Source organism: Camarhynchus parvulus, chromosome 27 (genome assembly GCF_901933205.1).
Source record: "Camarhynchus parvulus chromosome 27, STF_HiC, whole genome shotgun sequence".
Taxonomy (NCBI): domain Eukaryota; kingdom Metazoa; phylum Chordata; class Aves; order Passeriformes; family Thraupidae; genus Camarhynchus; species Camarhynchus parvulus.
In genome coordinates, this window is record NC_044597.1 from 1,408,449 (window position 1) to 1,421,956 (window position 13,508).

Sequence of the window (13,508 nt, forward strand, 5' to 3'; positions counted from 1 at the left end):
ACACCATGTAGCATTTGTCCTCACTGCAGCTCACCATGAAACCACTGGCTGCAATTCCTCTGCCACAGAGGGAGTGGGAATGGTGTGGGGAAGCTGAGAGGTCAGTGCCAGTGGGACTGGACTGGCAGCTCTGCTCCTGGGTACCTTCTGTGCCAGGATTAAGCAGTGACACCCCTTGGTGATCCACAGCAGAGGGTTGTCCCCCAGCCTGTCTGCATGGCCCCACTCTGCTCTGCCTCCCTTCCTTCCCAGCACTGTTATCCCAAGGAGGAGAAGGAACTGGAATAAAGTTGCTCTTTGCCACCCTCCTCCTGCCCTCCTCTTTCCTCAGGAAACACAAGAGCTGAGCTACAGGGACTCCCTGCTACTGTGCAGGGGAGGAGGCTCTGTGGCTCCCAGAAGGATCCATGAGAAGGAAGGATCTCCTCAGTCTCAGAACACAAAATGTTAAGAGGACTCCTGTCTTTCCTGTGCTCAACATTCACCACGAAGTGAAGCAGGATCACTGTGGTGAAGGTGAGTGTGAAGGCACAAAGGACAGAAACTCCCTATCCCCTCACTGCCAAACCCCAACAGTTCCTTTTTCAGAACATACAACAGCTCCCAGTACTTAGTGGTATGCCTGGTTTGGGATCTGGAACATGCAGGAATACATGTGATCATCATTGCAGTGCCCTGTTTCCAGCAAGGACTTTCTGTCACCACTGGAGCTGGGAGCTGGACACCTTCCCAGCCAGCAGAGCTTCCAAGGGCTTCTGCAGCAGGAAAATCAGAGCTGCTGGCAGTACAAGCCCTCATGGGTTCAGGCATGGATACCTATGGGCAGGGAGCTTACCAGGTGCAGAATGGCTGCCACGATTTTGTAGACAGTTTGAATCTCCTCCTGCTTGAAGCCAATCACCTTCATGGCATCAGCAACTGCCTTGAACTCAGCCCCGTCATTGATGGAACACTGAGGGGAGAGAGAAGTTTGGGATGGGGGATTTAATGGAAGTCAGCTGTGAGTGAGCAAGGATTTCACAAGCCCATGGGAAACAAGATGCACTTTGATGTTTCTCAGAGGCAAGACACTGTCATGAGGTTTCCCAGCTTATTCCAATGCCATCTTGCGTGCTTGGACACTGAACCCTGCATTGCACACACGGATTCTGGCAGCAGGAGACACAGAAATCCACCACAGCACAATAAATTTACCAGTGGAATTTGCTGAGACAGAGTTCATAAAAATCCCAGAATGGGGACAATTTGTGCACTCACAGACCTCTGACAGAGGCTGCAGAGCACCAGCAGGAAATCTCTGTTCTCCACCTCTCTCAAGATTAGCATACACATTTTTGAAGAGAATCATCTGGCATGGGAGGAGGTCTCTGGGTTTCTGTACCAAAGTGCATCTCACAAAAGCACCTAGGAAATCAGGTCTGGACCCTGCTTCCAAAGGGACAACACTAGGGACAGCTCCAGCTGTATCTGAAGTGCTCAGGATCTTGCTGTCTAAAAACTTTATGGGTTTGTTCCCTTCTTTCCTGCTCAGAGTTCCCCCTTGAGGACAAGTCAGACATGAAGACCCAGTGCTTCAGTAACTCCAAGATCTGCTGCAAATAAATGAGTCCTTCTGGCTTTTTGCTCCAGAAGGCAGTTTAAGGTACCCATTATAGAGTATGGAATGTCTGCCACTGCTAATGGGCCAAAAATCCACACCTGCATTTATTAATAAATCATTTTATTGCTGTTTATAAGCAGATGCAGCATGCACAGGTATATTTGTATATTTAAGCAGAATAGAGGTAAATCTTTTCCATGATTCTAAGTACACTTGTGCTTTATCTTGTACCAGAAACCTCATTACAAACAGCACACCAGTGTCACCTTTCCCTACTCATTCCCACTGATCTCAATTTTTGCTAGCTCAGCAGTGCTTTGAGCGTTTCCAGCAGCACTTCCAATGTGAAGCTGTCCCTGGGTCCCTCAGAGCCCTCACCTTGAGCTGTGCCCCAGGGCAGATGTAGCTGTAGGCTGATGCATCCTTCTGGAGGTGCAGAGAACGCAGGAGCTGCTCAGAACCTCCCTGCAGGAGCTGCAGGAAGAGAGTTTTAAAAAAACAGTGAATGAAAAATATAAAATCCTTCTTTTTTCTTTCTCTTATTCATCTGCTTGACAAGCAAAATCATGAAAATATTAATTACTGCTGCAGTATCTGGAGCACAATGTGCAAGATATAGGGCCTGCCACCACAAATCACTGTTCTTTAGAGTCACAACTGTATAAAAACCAGCCTGAACCCCTCCCAGACCTGTTCACAGCTGTGCCATGCCACAGCTGTGCCTTGGCAAGCACATTGCCCACACAGAGACTTTTCCTCCTGGAAATGACACATCCATGAGGAAAGTGCTAATATACCATCATGGAGTACTGAAAAAGTGGAAAAAAAAAATAAACAAACCTCCCCTTCCCTCAGTGCAGAATCAAGGTTATACTAATAGGCTGACCATATCCCCCAAAGGATACACAGGGAACCAACACTCAATGTGGAAGACATTAAAGAACATCCAAAAAACCAAATTACTTCCATATGGACTAAAGGCTTCAAGACAAAATAGAGGGATTAGGCTTACTACACATAAAGCAGTGAGTCAAAGTCCAATATCCTACCATATTTGTTTAGTCAGCCTCCTTTTAAGTTTAGCAATGTGTTAATATGGGACTGGAGGATAGAAAACAATCCATCTTCCCAGGCTCCCTCCCAGCCCAGGCCCCTGCAGAGAACTGAAGAACCCAAGATCACCCAAGATGCTGCAAAAGGGAACCCTGTGCAAAACATGAGAGGGTGAAAGCCCTGAGTGCTCTGCCCAAGGGAAGCTGGGGACAGGTCACTGCTCCAGGAAAGGAACACAAACCTGGTAGAAGGAGTGGAAGCTCCGTTCCCCGGGCTGCTGCACGATCACACGGGACTGGGGGAACAAAACACAGAGCTGGGTGTTAGTGTCCCCTCAGACCAGGACATCCCATCACCAGGACACCTCAAATCCATCCCATCTCACACTCAGCCTCTTGGGAACACCATCTCACACGTGTGACCCTGGAGCTTGAGGTCTGCAGGCAAAAGCAGCAGTTGTGTAACAGCTGCAATGTCCTACTTCCACCCAGGAGTCCCATGTGGGAACCACTGGGTTGCTTTCATGGAAGAGTCAAATAGAAACCTTCATTTTAGTTTCAGAATGATTTAATCACTGGAAATGAAAACTAGGACTCTGTGACTACAGATAAATGCTCAGGGCCTGGTGGTCACCACTCCTACACCCCCAGGACAGCACCCACAGTACAAGGGGATGCTCTGCTCTGACACAAGGGCCTTGTTTTAGGAGCTGTAGCTCCATTCCAGAATCCTCATTCCAGAGGTAAAACAGCACAAAAAAGGATTAAATGCAGCAGACATTCAGTTAACAAGCACTGTGTCCTTATTTCATGCTACAAATTTGAACTATGAAGACTGATGGGGAACAGAGCTGTGTTGGGGAGGTTTAGGTTGGTTCTCAGGGAAAGGTTCTTCCCCAGGGAGTGCTGGGCACTGCCCAGGCTCCCCAGAAAATGGGCACAGCCCTGAGGCTGCCAGAGCTCCAGGAGTGTTTGGGCACCACTCCCAAGGATGCCCAGGGATTGTTGGGATGTCTGGGCAGGGCCAGGGGTTGGACTGGATGATCCTGGTGGGTCCCTTCCAGCCCAGGATATTCCATGATTTGATGTGTTTCTGCTGCAAAGCCACTGTCTGTTACTGCTTGCATTTGGGCCAGAGCCTCCACTGCTTTCAAATGGAAACAAATCTAACTTGGGAGAAGTCAAGGATATGAAATAAACAATGAGGATAAATAAATCATTAGGATTTAAGTCACTGCAGCTGTAGTCCCAGCCCTCTTCTTACATCAAAGTAACCCAAGTTAAATGTTTGGGTTTGTTGTTTTATTTTTTAAAATAAAGTGTTTACTCTGAAAATAGACTTCAGGGAAATAAAGGGGAGAAGTAAAAAAGAAACACAAACAAAAAAGGGTGTTGGCAGATGTGGTCAAACACATAATCAAAGCCAGACATGTCTCACACAGCAAGAACTGTTAATGGCTCACGCCTGAGCTCTCCAGCTTTGCATATTCCAATGTTTTCAGACACCACTTAATGACACGAGAAAAATAATTATGCTCATGATCACTTGGAATATACAAAAACAACACTACCAACAGCTCACCCAAGGCTGTGGCATTATTCCAAAGTAACACTTCCCAAGCACACTTGCTCCCTACAGTCCTGGAAATCTCCTTCTCCAGGGAATGATCAATGCAAGAATTACAAAGCAGGAGTTGTGCAGAGAGTAAATTTTATCCAAAATAAAAACTGAGATTAAACTTCACACACCCACATACACAAAATCCTTTGGGTAACACAGCCCCGTTGCTGGTGAGCTCTGGAAGTCCAGGAACAGGGCACTGCCAGCACTGCAGTGGCTTTCCTGACTCCTGAGGAAAGCTTCAGCCCTGGATTTATTTTCTGTGCCCTCATTCCTCACCTGCTGTAGATGTCTGAACAGAAAACTTCCTACTGACAAAGCCCAGATTGCAAAAGTAACTCAGCAAAGGCTGCAACCCTGGAAGGGAGAGTGCCTTACCTTTTCTAGCAGGTAATTATTGATGTGGCCCCCTATGGGGTCTCCCTTGAAGTCAAAGTTGATGTCCATGTACTTCCCAAAGCGGCTGGAATTGTCGTTGCGGTTTGTTTTGGCGTTGCCAAAGGCCTCCAGCACACAGTTGGATTTCAGCAGGATGTTCTTCACTCTGCAGCAGGGATGGAGGCATGGAAAAGGGTAAGGCTTCAAGACTCACACCACGGGGTGTTTTTTACACAGCCATTTCTCCAGAAGGATTCAGTGACAGCAGTGATGCTCTTTGATGGCAGATTTGGGCAGGTGTGGATGGCATCAGCAATCCCATGGGAAATCAGCTGGGAGCTGTCAGCAATGCTCCTCAGAGGAAGCAAATGCTCTTTGGTTCACAGACCAGACCCCCACCCTGAAATCAGCACCAGAAATCCAGCTTCTATATAATTTTAATTCTAAAATCAATTTTCTGAACTATTTTTCAAATAATTTTCAAAAGTTCATTTGGGGTAGGTTTAAGTCTGTTTCTGCAAAAAGACACATTCTTTGCTCCAAAGCTTTTACTCCAGGACAGAGAGGGACATTTTGCAATTCAGGATCATGTGAGCCTGGAAGGTCACAGAATACACTCCTTGCACTCCACATGGTGTTCTAGCCCACCCAAATTTCAGGCAATTTGCCCCAGGAAAAGTGATTTAGAATCATTTAGGTTGGCAAAGACCTCTAAGATCATTGAGTCCTGCCATTAGATGGTTGATATTGGTTGGATGGTATTTCTAGATGCTGTTTTGATTTTGAAAGTTTGTACTTTCAAAATAAACTTTTAATGTGATTTCAGCAATTAACACTGCAAAATTCCCAGAGTTAAAGCAGTACCTGAAAAAGTTAAGTATAAATCAGCATGTGCAAGAGACCATCTGATAACGTGGTGCTACAAAGCCCACAGAAAGAGATCTACAAGCAGGAGAATTTCCCTTCTTTTCCAGCCCAGGCCTTACCTCTCCACCTCAGCCCTCTGCCCGGGGTTGGTGATGGCTGCTATGTACTGCATTATGTATTTACTGGCCTCAGTTTTCCCAGCCCCGCTTTCACCTGGGGGCAGAAACACCACAGTGACCAAACAGATGGAAAAAAAGGCAAAACAAATCATCGGACAGAAGACCTCAATTCTGCCCCAACAGTGCCTGGGTGGTTTGGTTTTTCTTCTTTTTAAAGCAATCTTTGTGTGCACTTGGGACGTTTTCTAAACACGGCCATAACCCTGCCTGGCTGCTGCTGCTGCTGGGCTGACTTCGAGCAATTGTGCTGTGAGATTCCACAGGTCGGGAAAAGGGCTGGCACACAGAGGATCAAAGGAATATTGTTAGAGGAGAAAGCCTGGCCTGCAGCAGCACAAGGGGCCACTTGTTCAGCACCCCAGCCCGGGGCTCTCTCCTTTCAGAGCTGCCTGAGCACGGGAACATCAAGGAAACGAAGTGCCAGGATCCAGCCAGGGATCACTCTGGTACCAGCCCTGCTCCCACTGCTGCTTTTCCAGTCGGGACAGCGACAAAAATCAGCAGCTCCTGAGGTGAGACAAGCCCAGCCCTGCTGATCCCAGCCCTGCTGATCCCAGCCCTGCTGATCCCAGGTCACTCTCCGGAGCAGACACAGGGCTCCTGCTCACGTTATCCCTCTGCAGGCACAGATCCAGCTCCTGGCTGGCAGCAGCTCTTGAATGAGATAAGAAATAATTGTGCCGATCTCCACACACGGATTCAAATGCAAATGAGCAGCTTTAAGCTTAATGAAGTTTCTTTTATAAAACGCTGTCATTAGCTAAACCATTATTCTCCTTCCGCCTGGAATTTCACGAGGATCAGATGCTCATCACCATGCAGAGCCCTCCCAGCCTACCTGAGATGACAATGCAGGTGTCTTTGGATCGTCTCTTCATGGCTTTGTAAGCAGCGTCCGCGATGGCAAAGAGGTGGGGAGGCCTCTCGTAGAGCTCCCTGCCCTTGTACTGCTCGATCGTGTCCCGCCCGTAGATGTTCAGGTTCTTGTAAGGATTCATGGAAACCACCACCTCCCCGATAAAGGTGTAAATCCGGCCCTTCTCGAAGCTGCCCAGAGCAGACAAAAGGCAGGAATCAGACAAAAGCAGAGGTTCAGGACACAAGGGAAACGGGACAGGAAAAGCCTGGGCACTGGCACAGCAGCAGAGACCCGAGGGTACAGGGACAACAACCCAGAGCTGGCCTGGAGTTCCACCACCTACAGAGGACATTTCTGCCTCTGCTTCACTTCCAGATCCATGATGTGGCATTTACAGTTTCTACAACTGACTATGAGAGTCAGAGAACACTCACGTGAGTGTAAGGAGAAAATTTGATCTGCTTCATAAAGGGGATTTACAGGCTAATTCTTTTTTCATATTCTGCAGTTGTCCATGGCCCAGCTCAGGCCAGAGGAGCAGAAGTTCTGAAGCCCTCACTGAGAGGTCTGATCACGCTTGAAAGTAAACAAAGACAGAAGCCCAGGAGGGGTTGCAGCCTCTCAGCTCCAGCAAAGTCTTTTTTGCACTTTGGTATCATCACTGCTGCTACACCAGAGAGGAAAAATTTCTAAGTCTGTGTGCAAACAACCCTAAACGACACCATTCCTATCCCTGCCTGGCTCTTTGATTCTTTCTGCAAACAAGACAGAAAGTAACTTGATGTTATTTTAAAAATAATGTTTCAGTTAGAAAATGTTTCCAAACAAATTCCCATTTTATTGAAAGTTACCTATGAGGAGAACTCAGAATAATTCCAGATTAGCATCTGAGGAATTTACACAGCATTTGTTTCTCAGGAGGAGAAAGGACAACAGGTTTAGGGATCAACACACAAACCCTGGATTCCCAGCGCCAATCCCCATCTGCAGCTGCATTTAAACCTCGGGACATTAGATGGCACCAGAACCCCTCCACAGAGCCCGGCAGCCTCGAGTCCTGACGGACTCCGGCACAAATTCCAGCGTTACTTTATTGAATTTATTACCACCCCCATGTGGTGACAGCCCTGACATTTTCTATTGTTCATTTGAGAATTTTCTGCAGCATCTTGGCAGCGTCCGTTTTTAGCAGGTGTAATAAAACTCAAGAAATATCATCCAGCATTCCACTTTCTGCAAGTGTTGGTTTCTCCCAGTCCAGCTTCCTCCTGGAACACTGCACTGGGAAGACACGAGAATTGCAAAACATCCTCTTGTTCCTACATCACTTTTAACTTAAGGTGTCCTGATGTGCATTTCCCAAAATAATAATGAGCTTAAAATGCAAAGATATTTTACATTTTTGAGATATATGCTGTTTGAAAGGTACCAGTAATGTTTTAGAAAATATAAAGTCAACATAATTAGCAATACCAATACCCCTAATTTTAATTTTTTGGAAGATCCTGAACAGGTTGAAATGCAAAGGGATCAGATACCAGGCTGGGAGCCCACGAGGGACTCTGCATACACAGAGGAGAGCTTGAAAAACCAAACCCACACAACACTGCTGGTATTAAGGAGATCAAGTCACACTGGGACATCAATATGTAATGGAAACCACAAGGATATCACAATGAGCAGAACCATTCCACCTCCTGGAGATGGACACCCAAAAAAGGTGAGTTACCCTATGGGGAACACTGAGCCTGCTCTCCCAAGTCCCTGCCCAGCAGCACAGAACTGTGCTCAAGGCACTGCTGATACTGAAAATAAAGATCCAGCAGATTGAGGATGAGGTTTTAAGCCCCATGGCCACACAGAGGGTGAGGGGGCTTGTTTTAGCTGAGGAGAAATAAAGAAATAAAGGCCATTCCTGCTGCAGCGTCATGCCAAGCCACCATCACAGCACCCAATACTCTGACCTCTTCCTTAAGTAATGAATTATGTAAACTTGCATTGCCAGAGCCCAGTTTAAGTTTCCTCCTGTGACAGTTCAGCATCCCTGAGTGGATCAGAGAATCAGGGAATGTCCTGAGTGGGAAGGGACCCCCAGGGATCATCCAGTCCCACCCCTGGCCTGCCCAAACATCCCAGCAATTCCATCCCTGGGGTCCAAAGGCTCCTGGAGCTCTGTGCCCATTCCCTGGGGAGCCTGGGCAGTGCCAGCACCCTCTGCCTCTAAGCGGAACCTCCAGATCTGGCTCTGCAGAGCCCCCACTGCAGAGGGGTTCCAGCTGGGATGCTGGCACAGCCTCACATGCTGCCTGCTCAGCTCAGACATCACATCCCACACTGGGCCTCCAAGCCAAGTTCTAAAAGGTTTTACTGGGCTCTGATGAGTTGTGTCTTCAGCTCTGTGGCAAAAGGCAGATGGAGATGAGGGGGAAGAAGGATCTGTCTCCAGGCACCTCTCCAGCCTGGCTTTGGGGATACAGGCTTTATGAACCAGTGACATCCCCATTTACATCTCAGTTCATTTCTCTTTCTTTCCTAGCACCAGAGTTAAAATTACAGAGCTGTGCTCAGATGTTCCCACCAGGAGCTCCAGCTCCTCACCCCTCCTTGCTGATAAAGCCCCTTTTCATCCCTGAGCATGGCTCAGCACAGCAGCAGCCCAAGAACAGCAGGGCCTCTTTTCCTGGCTGCAGGGCTCCAGTGGGAGAGCTGGGTTTGCCCTGCCCATGGAGAGCTCAGAAAAGCTTAAGAAAACAACCCACGAGGGCAGTGCAAATGGGGAGCTTTGAGCTGTGTTAAACCCATGATTCCTCTGCAGGGCAAGGTCACAAAACAAGACCACGAATCCATTTGGTGCTTTTCACAGCCAGCACAGGCACTTTAGTGCTGAGGTGTAACATGTAGAACTGCGGTTTTGTTACTCAAAGCAACAACAGTTCCTTGATTAAAAAAAGTTCCTTAATAAAAGGAACCCCAGGACTAGATCCTGACACCCCCAGGGTCAAACCTTGTTTTGTATCTCATGGAAGTCACATCAGCTCGAGCTACAACAAAATATTTCCCTGCAATAGTTCCATTTGAATGATTTCTGTACCAATGTCATGGAATCATGGAATATCCTGAGTGGGAAGGTATCCCCAAAGATCATCCAGTCCCACCCCTGGCCCTGCCCTGACACCCCAACAATCCCACCCTGTGCATCCCTGGCAGTGCTGTCCAAACCCTCCTGGAGCTCTGGGACCATTCCCTGGGCAGTGCCAGCACCTCTGGGGGAAGAACCTTTCCCTGATCTCCATCTCAACTCCCCTGGCCCAGCTCCAGCCCTTCCCTGGGTCCTGTCCCTGTCACAGGGAGCAGAGATCAGAGATCAGAGCTGTCCCCTGGGGAGGAGCTGCAGCCCCAGTGAGGCTCCCCTCAGTCCCCTCTCTGCAGCAGCTCAGCAGCCAAAAAGCAATTCACAGTATTTAATCCTTGTGGGTTATTTTGAGGAGGAACATCAGCTCTTTCATGAGGAGTTTTTATTACCTCATTAAAACATCAATTGATAACGAGAAAATAAAAACCAATGAGTCACAGAATATAAATCATTTTAAGGGAGAGAAATTCTTATCTCAGCTAGAAGTCCACTAAGGCAAGAAAAAAACTTTTAGTTTGTTTTGTAATTTTTATTTTTAGGGAAAGGAGTTGGGGAAAAAAGGATCTTTAAGTCCAGACAAGGTATATTCACATGCAGTTGCTCCTGGAAAATACACTGCAGGAATGGGAACACTGGAGCAGAAATCTCCACCACCAGAGAGCACTCACATTTAGGATTTCCTCCACCTGACAAACACTCCAGTCAAAAATAAAACTGTTCTTACCGAGGAAATGATGCAACTTCAAATGCACTCAGTACAAATAAAGAAAAGTTAGTTGGCAAGACTTGGAACCCACACTCCCAAACAACATCTGCAGGACGGGACCGTTGCACAGAGAGCCTCACCGAGCTCAGCACTCCCATCAGACAGGGAATTCCTAATTAATCATTGACATGTAACTGCCCTGCTCCAGAAGCCAAAGAGCCCTTGGGGCAGCACTGCCAGCCCTGAGCACCAGGCTCCTCACTAACCCACTTTGCCACTCCATGTCCATCTGTCCAACAGCCCAGGGACAGAGCAGCTGCTGGAGAAACACAGCAGGTCACTGGTTTGCTGTTCCTTTAGGAGAGCTGAAGTGCAGGTGTTGGTATTCTGGATCATTTTCTACTGGAAAAAGCCCTTCTCTGGTCCTGAACTGCTCCATTCCCAGCCCTGCTCACAGACTGGCAGCACATTCTGCTTTACAGGCACACCAAAGCTTTACCCTTAGCAGGTGCTGCCTGAAGCTCCTTGGGCTCAGCCCTTCCTGATGCTCCACAGGTCCCCCAGGACAGACCCTGCTCAGTCACTCACAGCACAGACACCACTGAGATGGGCTTTCAGTTTGGCTGGGCTGCAGTGCCTTAAAGGAAAGGAAATGTTAAGGAAAAGCAAATAATTCATGACAGAATCTGAATGCTGCAGCTCCCTCAGCTGTGCTAGGGAGCAAACCTAGTCAGCAGCAAACCTGGTCCCACTGAAGATTAAGAGAATCAAACTTGGTTTCAAACTATTCTGTGTTTCCAGCTTATTTGTGAACTCCAAAGCACAAAGTGAAATTCTGAGTTTGGGCACACAGCTTTTTCCTCCTCCTCTGTGCATGGGAAGAATGATCCAGAAGCTGCACATCTCTACTATGTGGAGCAGGGACAATTCCTTTTCCTGTTTTAAACATCCCACAAGCCTCAGTTATTTTTTCCATTAAATATATACATTAAAAGTCCATGACTGCAGGCTTTGAGTCCATTCTCTTTGCAAACCCACGTGGAGACTTAATTAAAACTTGTGTTCATGAGGAGATGTTTGTGGGCAGCCAAGGATGGGCCTTTAGGATGTGTTCAGAAGGAAGGGAATTTAAGCAGGCTTCTGGCAGTGAAACCATATTGACCTGGTTTGTAAGTGCAAGAATTAGTAGCCTGCACTCACCCAAGGGAACAACCCCATTGTCCTCGTGCTTTGGGAAGTGAGTGACTTTCCTAAAGCAAAGTTCACTCTGTGCCTCAGACACTTGGGCCTTTTCTATGTGATACCACGTCTCTACAGAGAGTTCAGTGCTGCTTAAAGACTTTATTTTATGTAAATCTCAAAACAAACTCAGCTGTCAAGCAGGACTTCAAGCCTTTCAGTAAATTGTCCATAAACCATCTCACAGAGAATCAGCCTTCCACAAGAGCACTCAGATAAACAGGATTTGCGTTGGCAGAACTATGGCTAAAATATTCCTGCTGCTCTTGGAAAAACAGACCAAAAAACTGTCCAGTCAGTATAACCTCCCTGCACCAGGAAAATGATCCAAGTCTGTCCTGATCATGAATATGCATGTCTGCAATATTCAAAATACGCGTGTCTACGTGGTTCTGATCCACCCTGAGGGCCAGGAAAACTGCAATTAAATTCATGTTGGGTGCAGGTGAGATTTTTGCCTGCAGCTGGCCTGCACGGACTCGGTGCTCAGATGCTGCCAGTTGAACAAAATAGGAAATGCCATTTGGAGCACGTTCTGCACCACTCCTTTCCTGTATGGAGGGAGCAGACAGGGCAGGGTGAGGAATACTCCATTCATCTGCAGCCTCCAGCCAGCTTGGAAATTAGGTTAAAAGACTTCTTTGTAATTATGTCACTTTTTTCTAAGTAAAATTAGCAAACTACAAGTGACCACTGCCACATCTTCCTCAACAAACCAAGGTTTAAGGGAATTGTCTGTGATTTGAGGGGGCTGATTCAGCTCCAACCCAGCTGACCCTTGAGTCATCCACAAGCTCTGCAAACCCACTGGGTAAGGTCAGGGGAAGGAAAATGGGAATGGATGCTAAGCCAGCTCTAATGAACACTGAATAAAATCTAAAACTGGGAGATGTAGGAACAGGAATAATAAAATCCCTCTCCTTAAATGTAAAGCACTAACCTTGCACTGAAAAAATGCCAAACCACTAAACACAGGAGTCACTGAACTCTGGTTTCTATTTGCGTCAGACCGGCCGAGCTCTCCCTGCAGCAGGGGAGCCCTGAACACTCCTTTTCCAGCTCTGGAGCACAGCAGAAGGCACAAACAGACTTGAGATAGATAAGGAGTTAAAGGGAAGTTCTTTGAAAAGCCTGCACACAATGCTTTGTGGTTTATTCCAACAGGCACAGGAGGAAGCTGCTGCCAGCACAGGTAGAGGGAAGTAGTTTGCTCTGTGTGTGTGGGGCAGTAAAACACTCCCAGTTTCCACGTGAAAATCAGCCTGGGACGTGGTAAAATCTGAGTGCAGTAACCACATTGTGCTGTGGGCAGGACAGTGCCCTGATGGAGCATTATCCTGGGATTCCAGCTCTAACCAGGAAAAGGCTTGGGATAGCAGCAAACAAGAAGCTGCCATCTGCCCACAATCTCTAACTTTTAATCTGCCTAATAAAAGCACAAAGCCACTAAAGGGACAATAAAAAGCAAAAGAAAGCTCAGCAGACAAGTAGGTTCTCCTCTCTGCTCCCATCACACCCCGAGCCAGCTGCAGCACTGAGGAACACATTTAAATGCATGACACTCACAGAACTGTGGAGAAGGAGGAAAGGGTGGAAGTGCTCACCTATAAATACCTGGGGAGATGAGAATCATCCTGCCAGGCAGCTGGAAGAAAATATTAAACAGAACACCACACAGGCCCATACAAAGGGAAAATGGGAATGGAGGACCCTGACCAACACAGGAAAGCTGCAGAGCAGTTCAGTGGCAGCTGCAAGGACCAGAAAACCCTACTGGATATGGCTGAGTTTGTTTTATGCATGTTTTTAGAAGACTTGGCTTCCTACACTGACCAACAACTGACTTCATGATCCATTATGTTCCTTCCACTCTG

At 47.3% G+C, this 13,508-nt stretch overlaps 1 protein-coding gene across 1 annotated transcript in view; it reads right to left on the reverse strand.

Moving 5' to 3' along the window:
* The window catches only part of MYO1D (myosin ID), a 168,609-nt gene that overhangs the window by 123,028 nt on the left and 32,073 nt on the right, over positions 1-13,508 (reverse strand). The window contains exons 2-7 of the mRNA XM_030966419.1: positions 6,536-6,744; positions 5,638-5,731; positions 4,652-4,817; positions 2,895-2,948; positions 1,979-2,074; positions 836-952 (exon numbers count right to left, since the gene is read on the reverse strand). Coding sequence (XP_030822279.1) covers positions 836-952; positions 1,979-2,074; positions 2,895-2,948; positions 4,652-4,817; positions 5,638-5,731; positions 6,536-6,744 — 736 coding nt within the window. The remainder of the gene's footprint in view (positions 1-835; positions 953-1,978; positions 2,075-2,894; positions 2,949-4,651; positions 4,818-5,637; positions 5,732-6,535; positions 6,745-13,508) is intronic.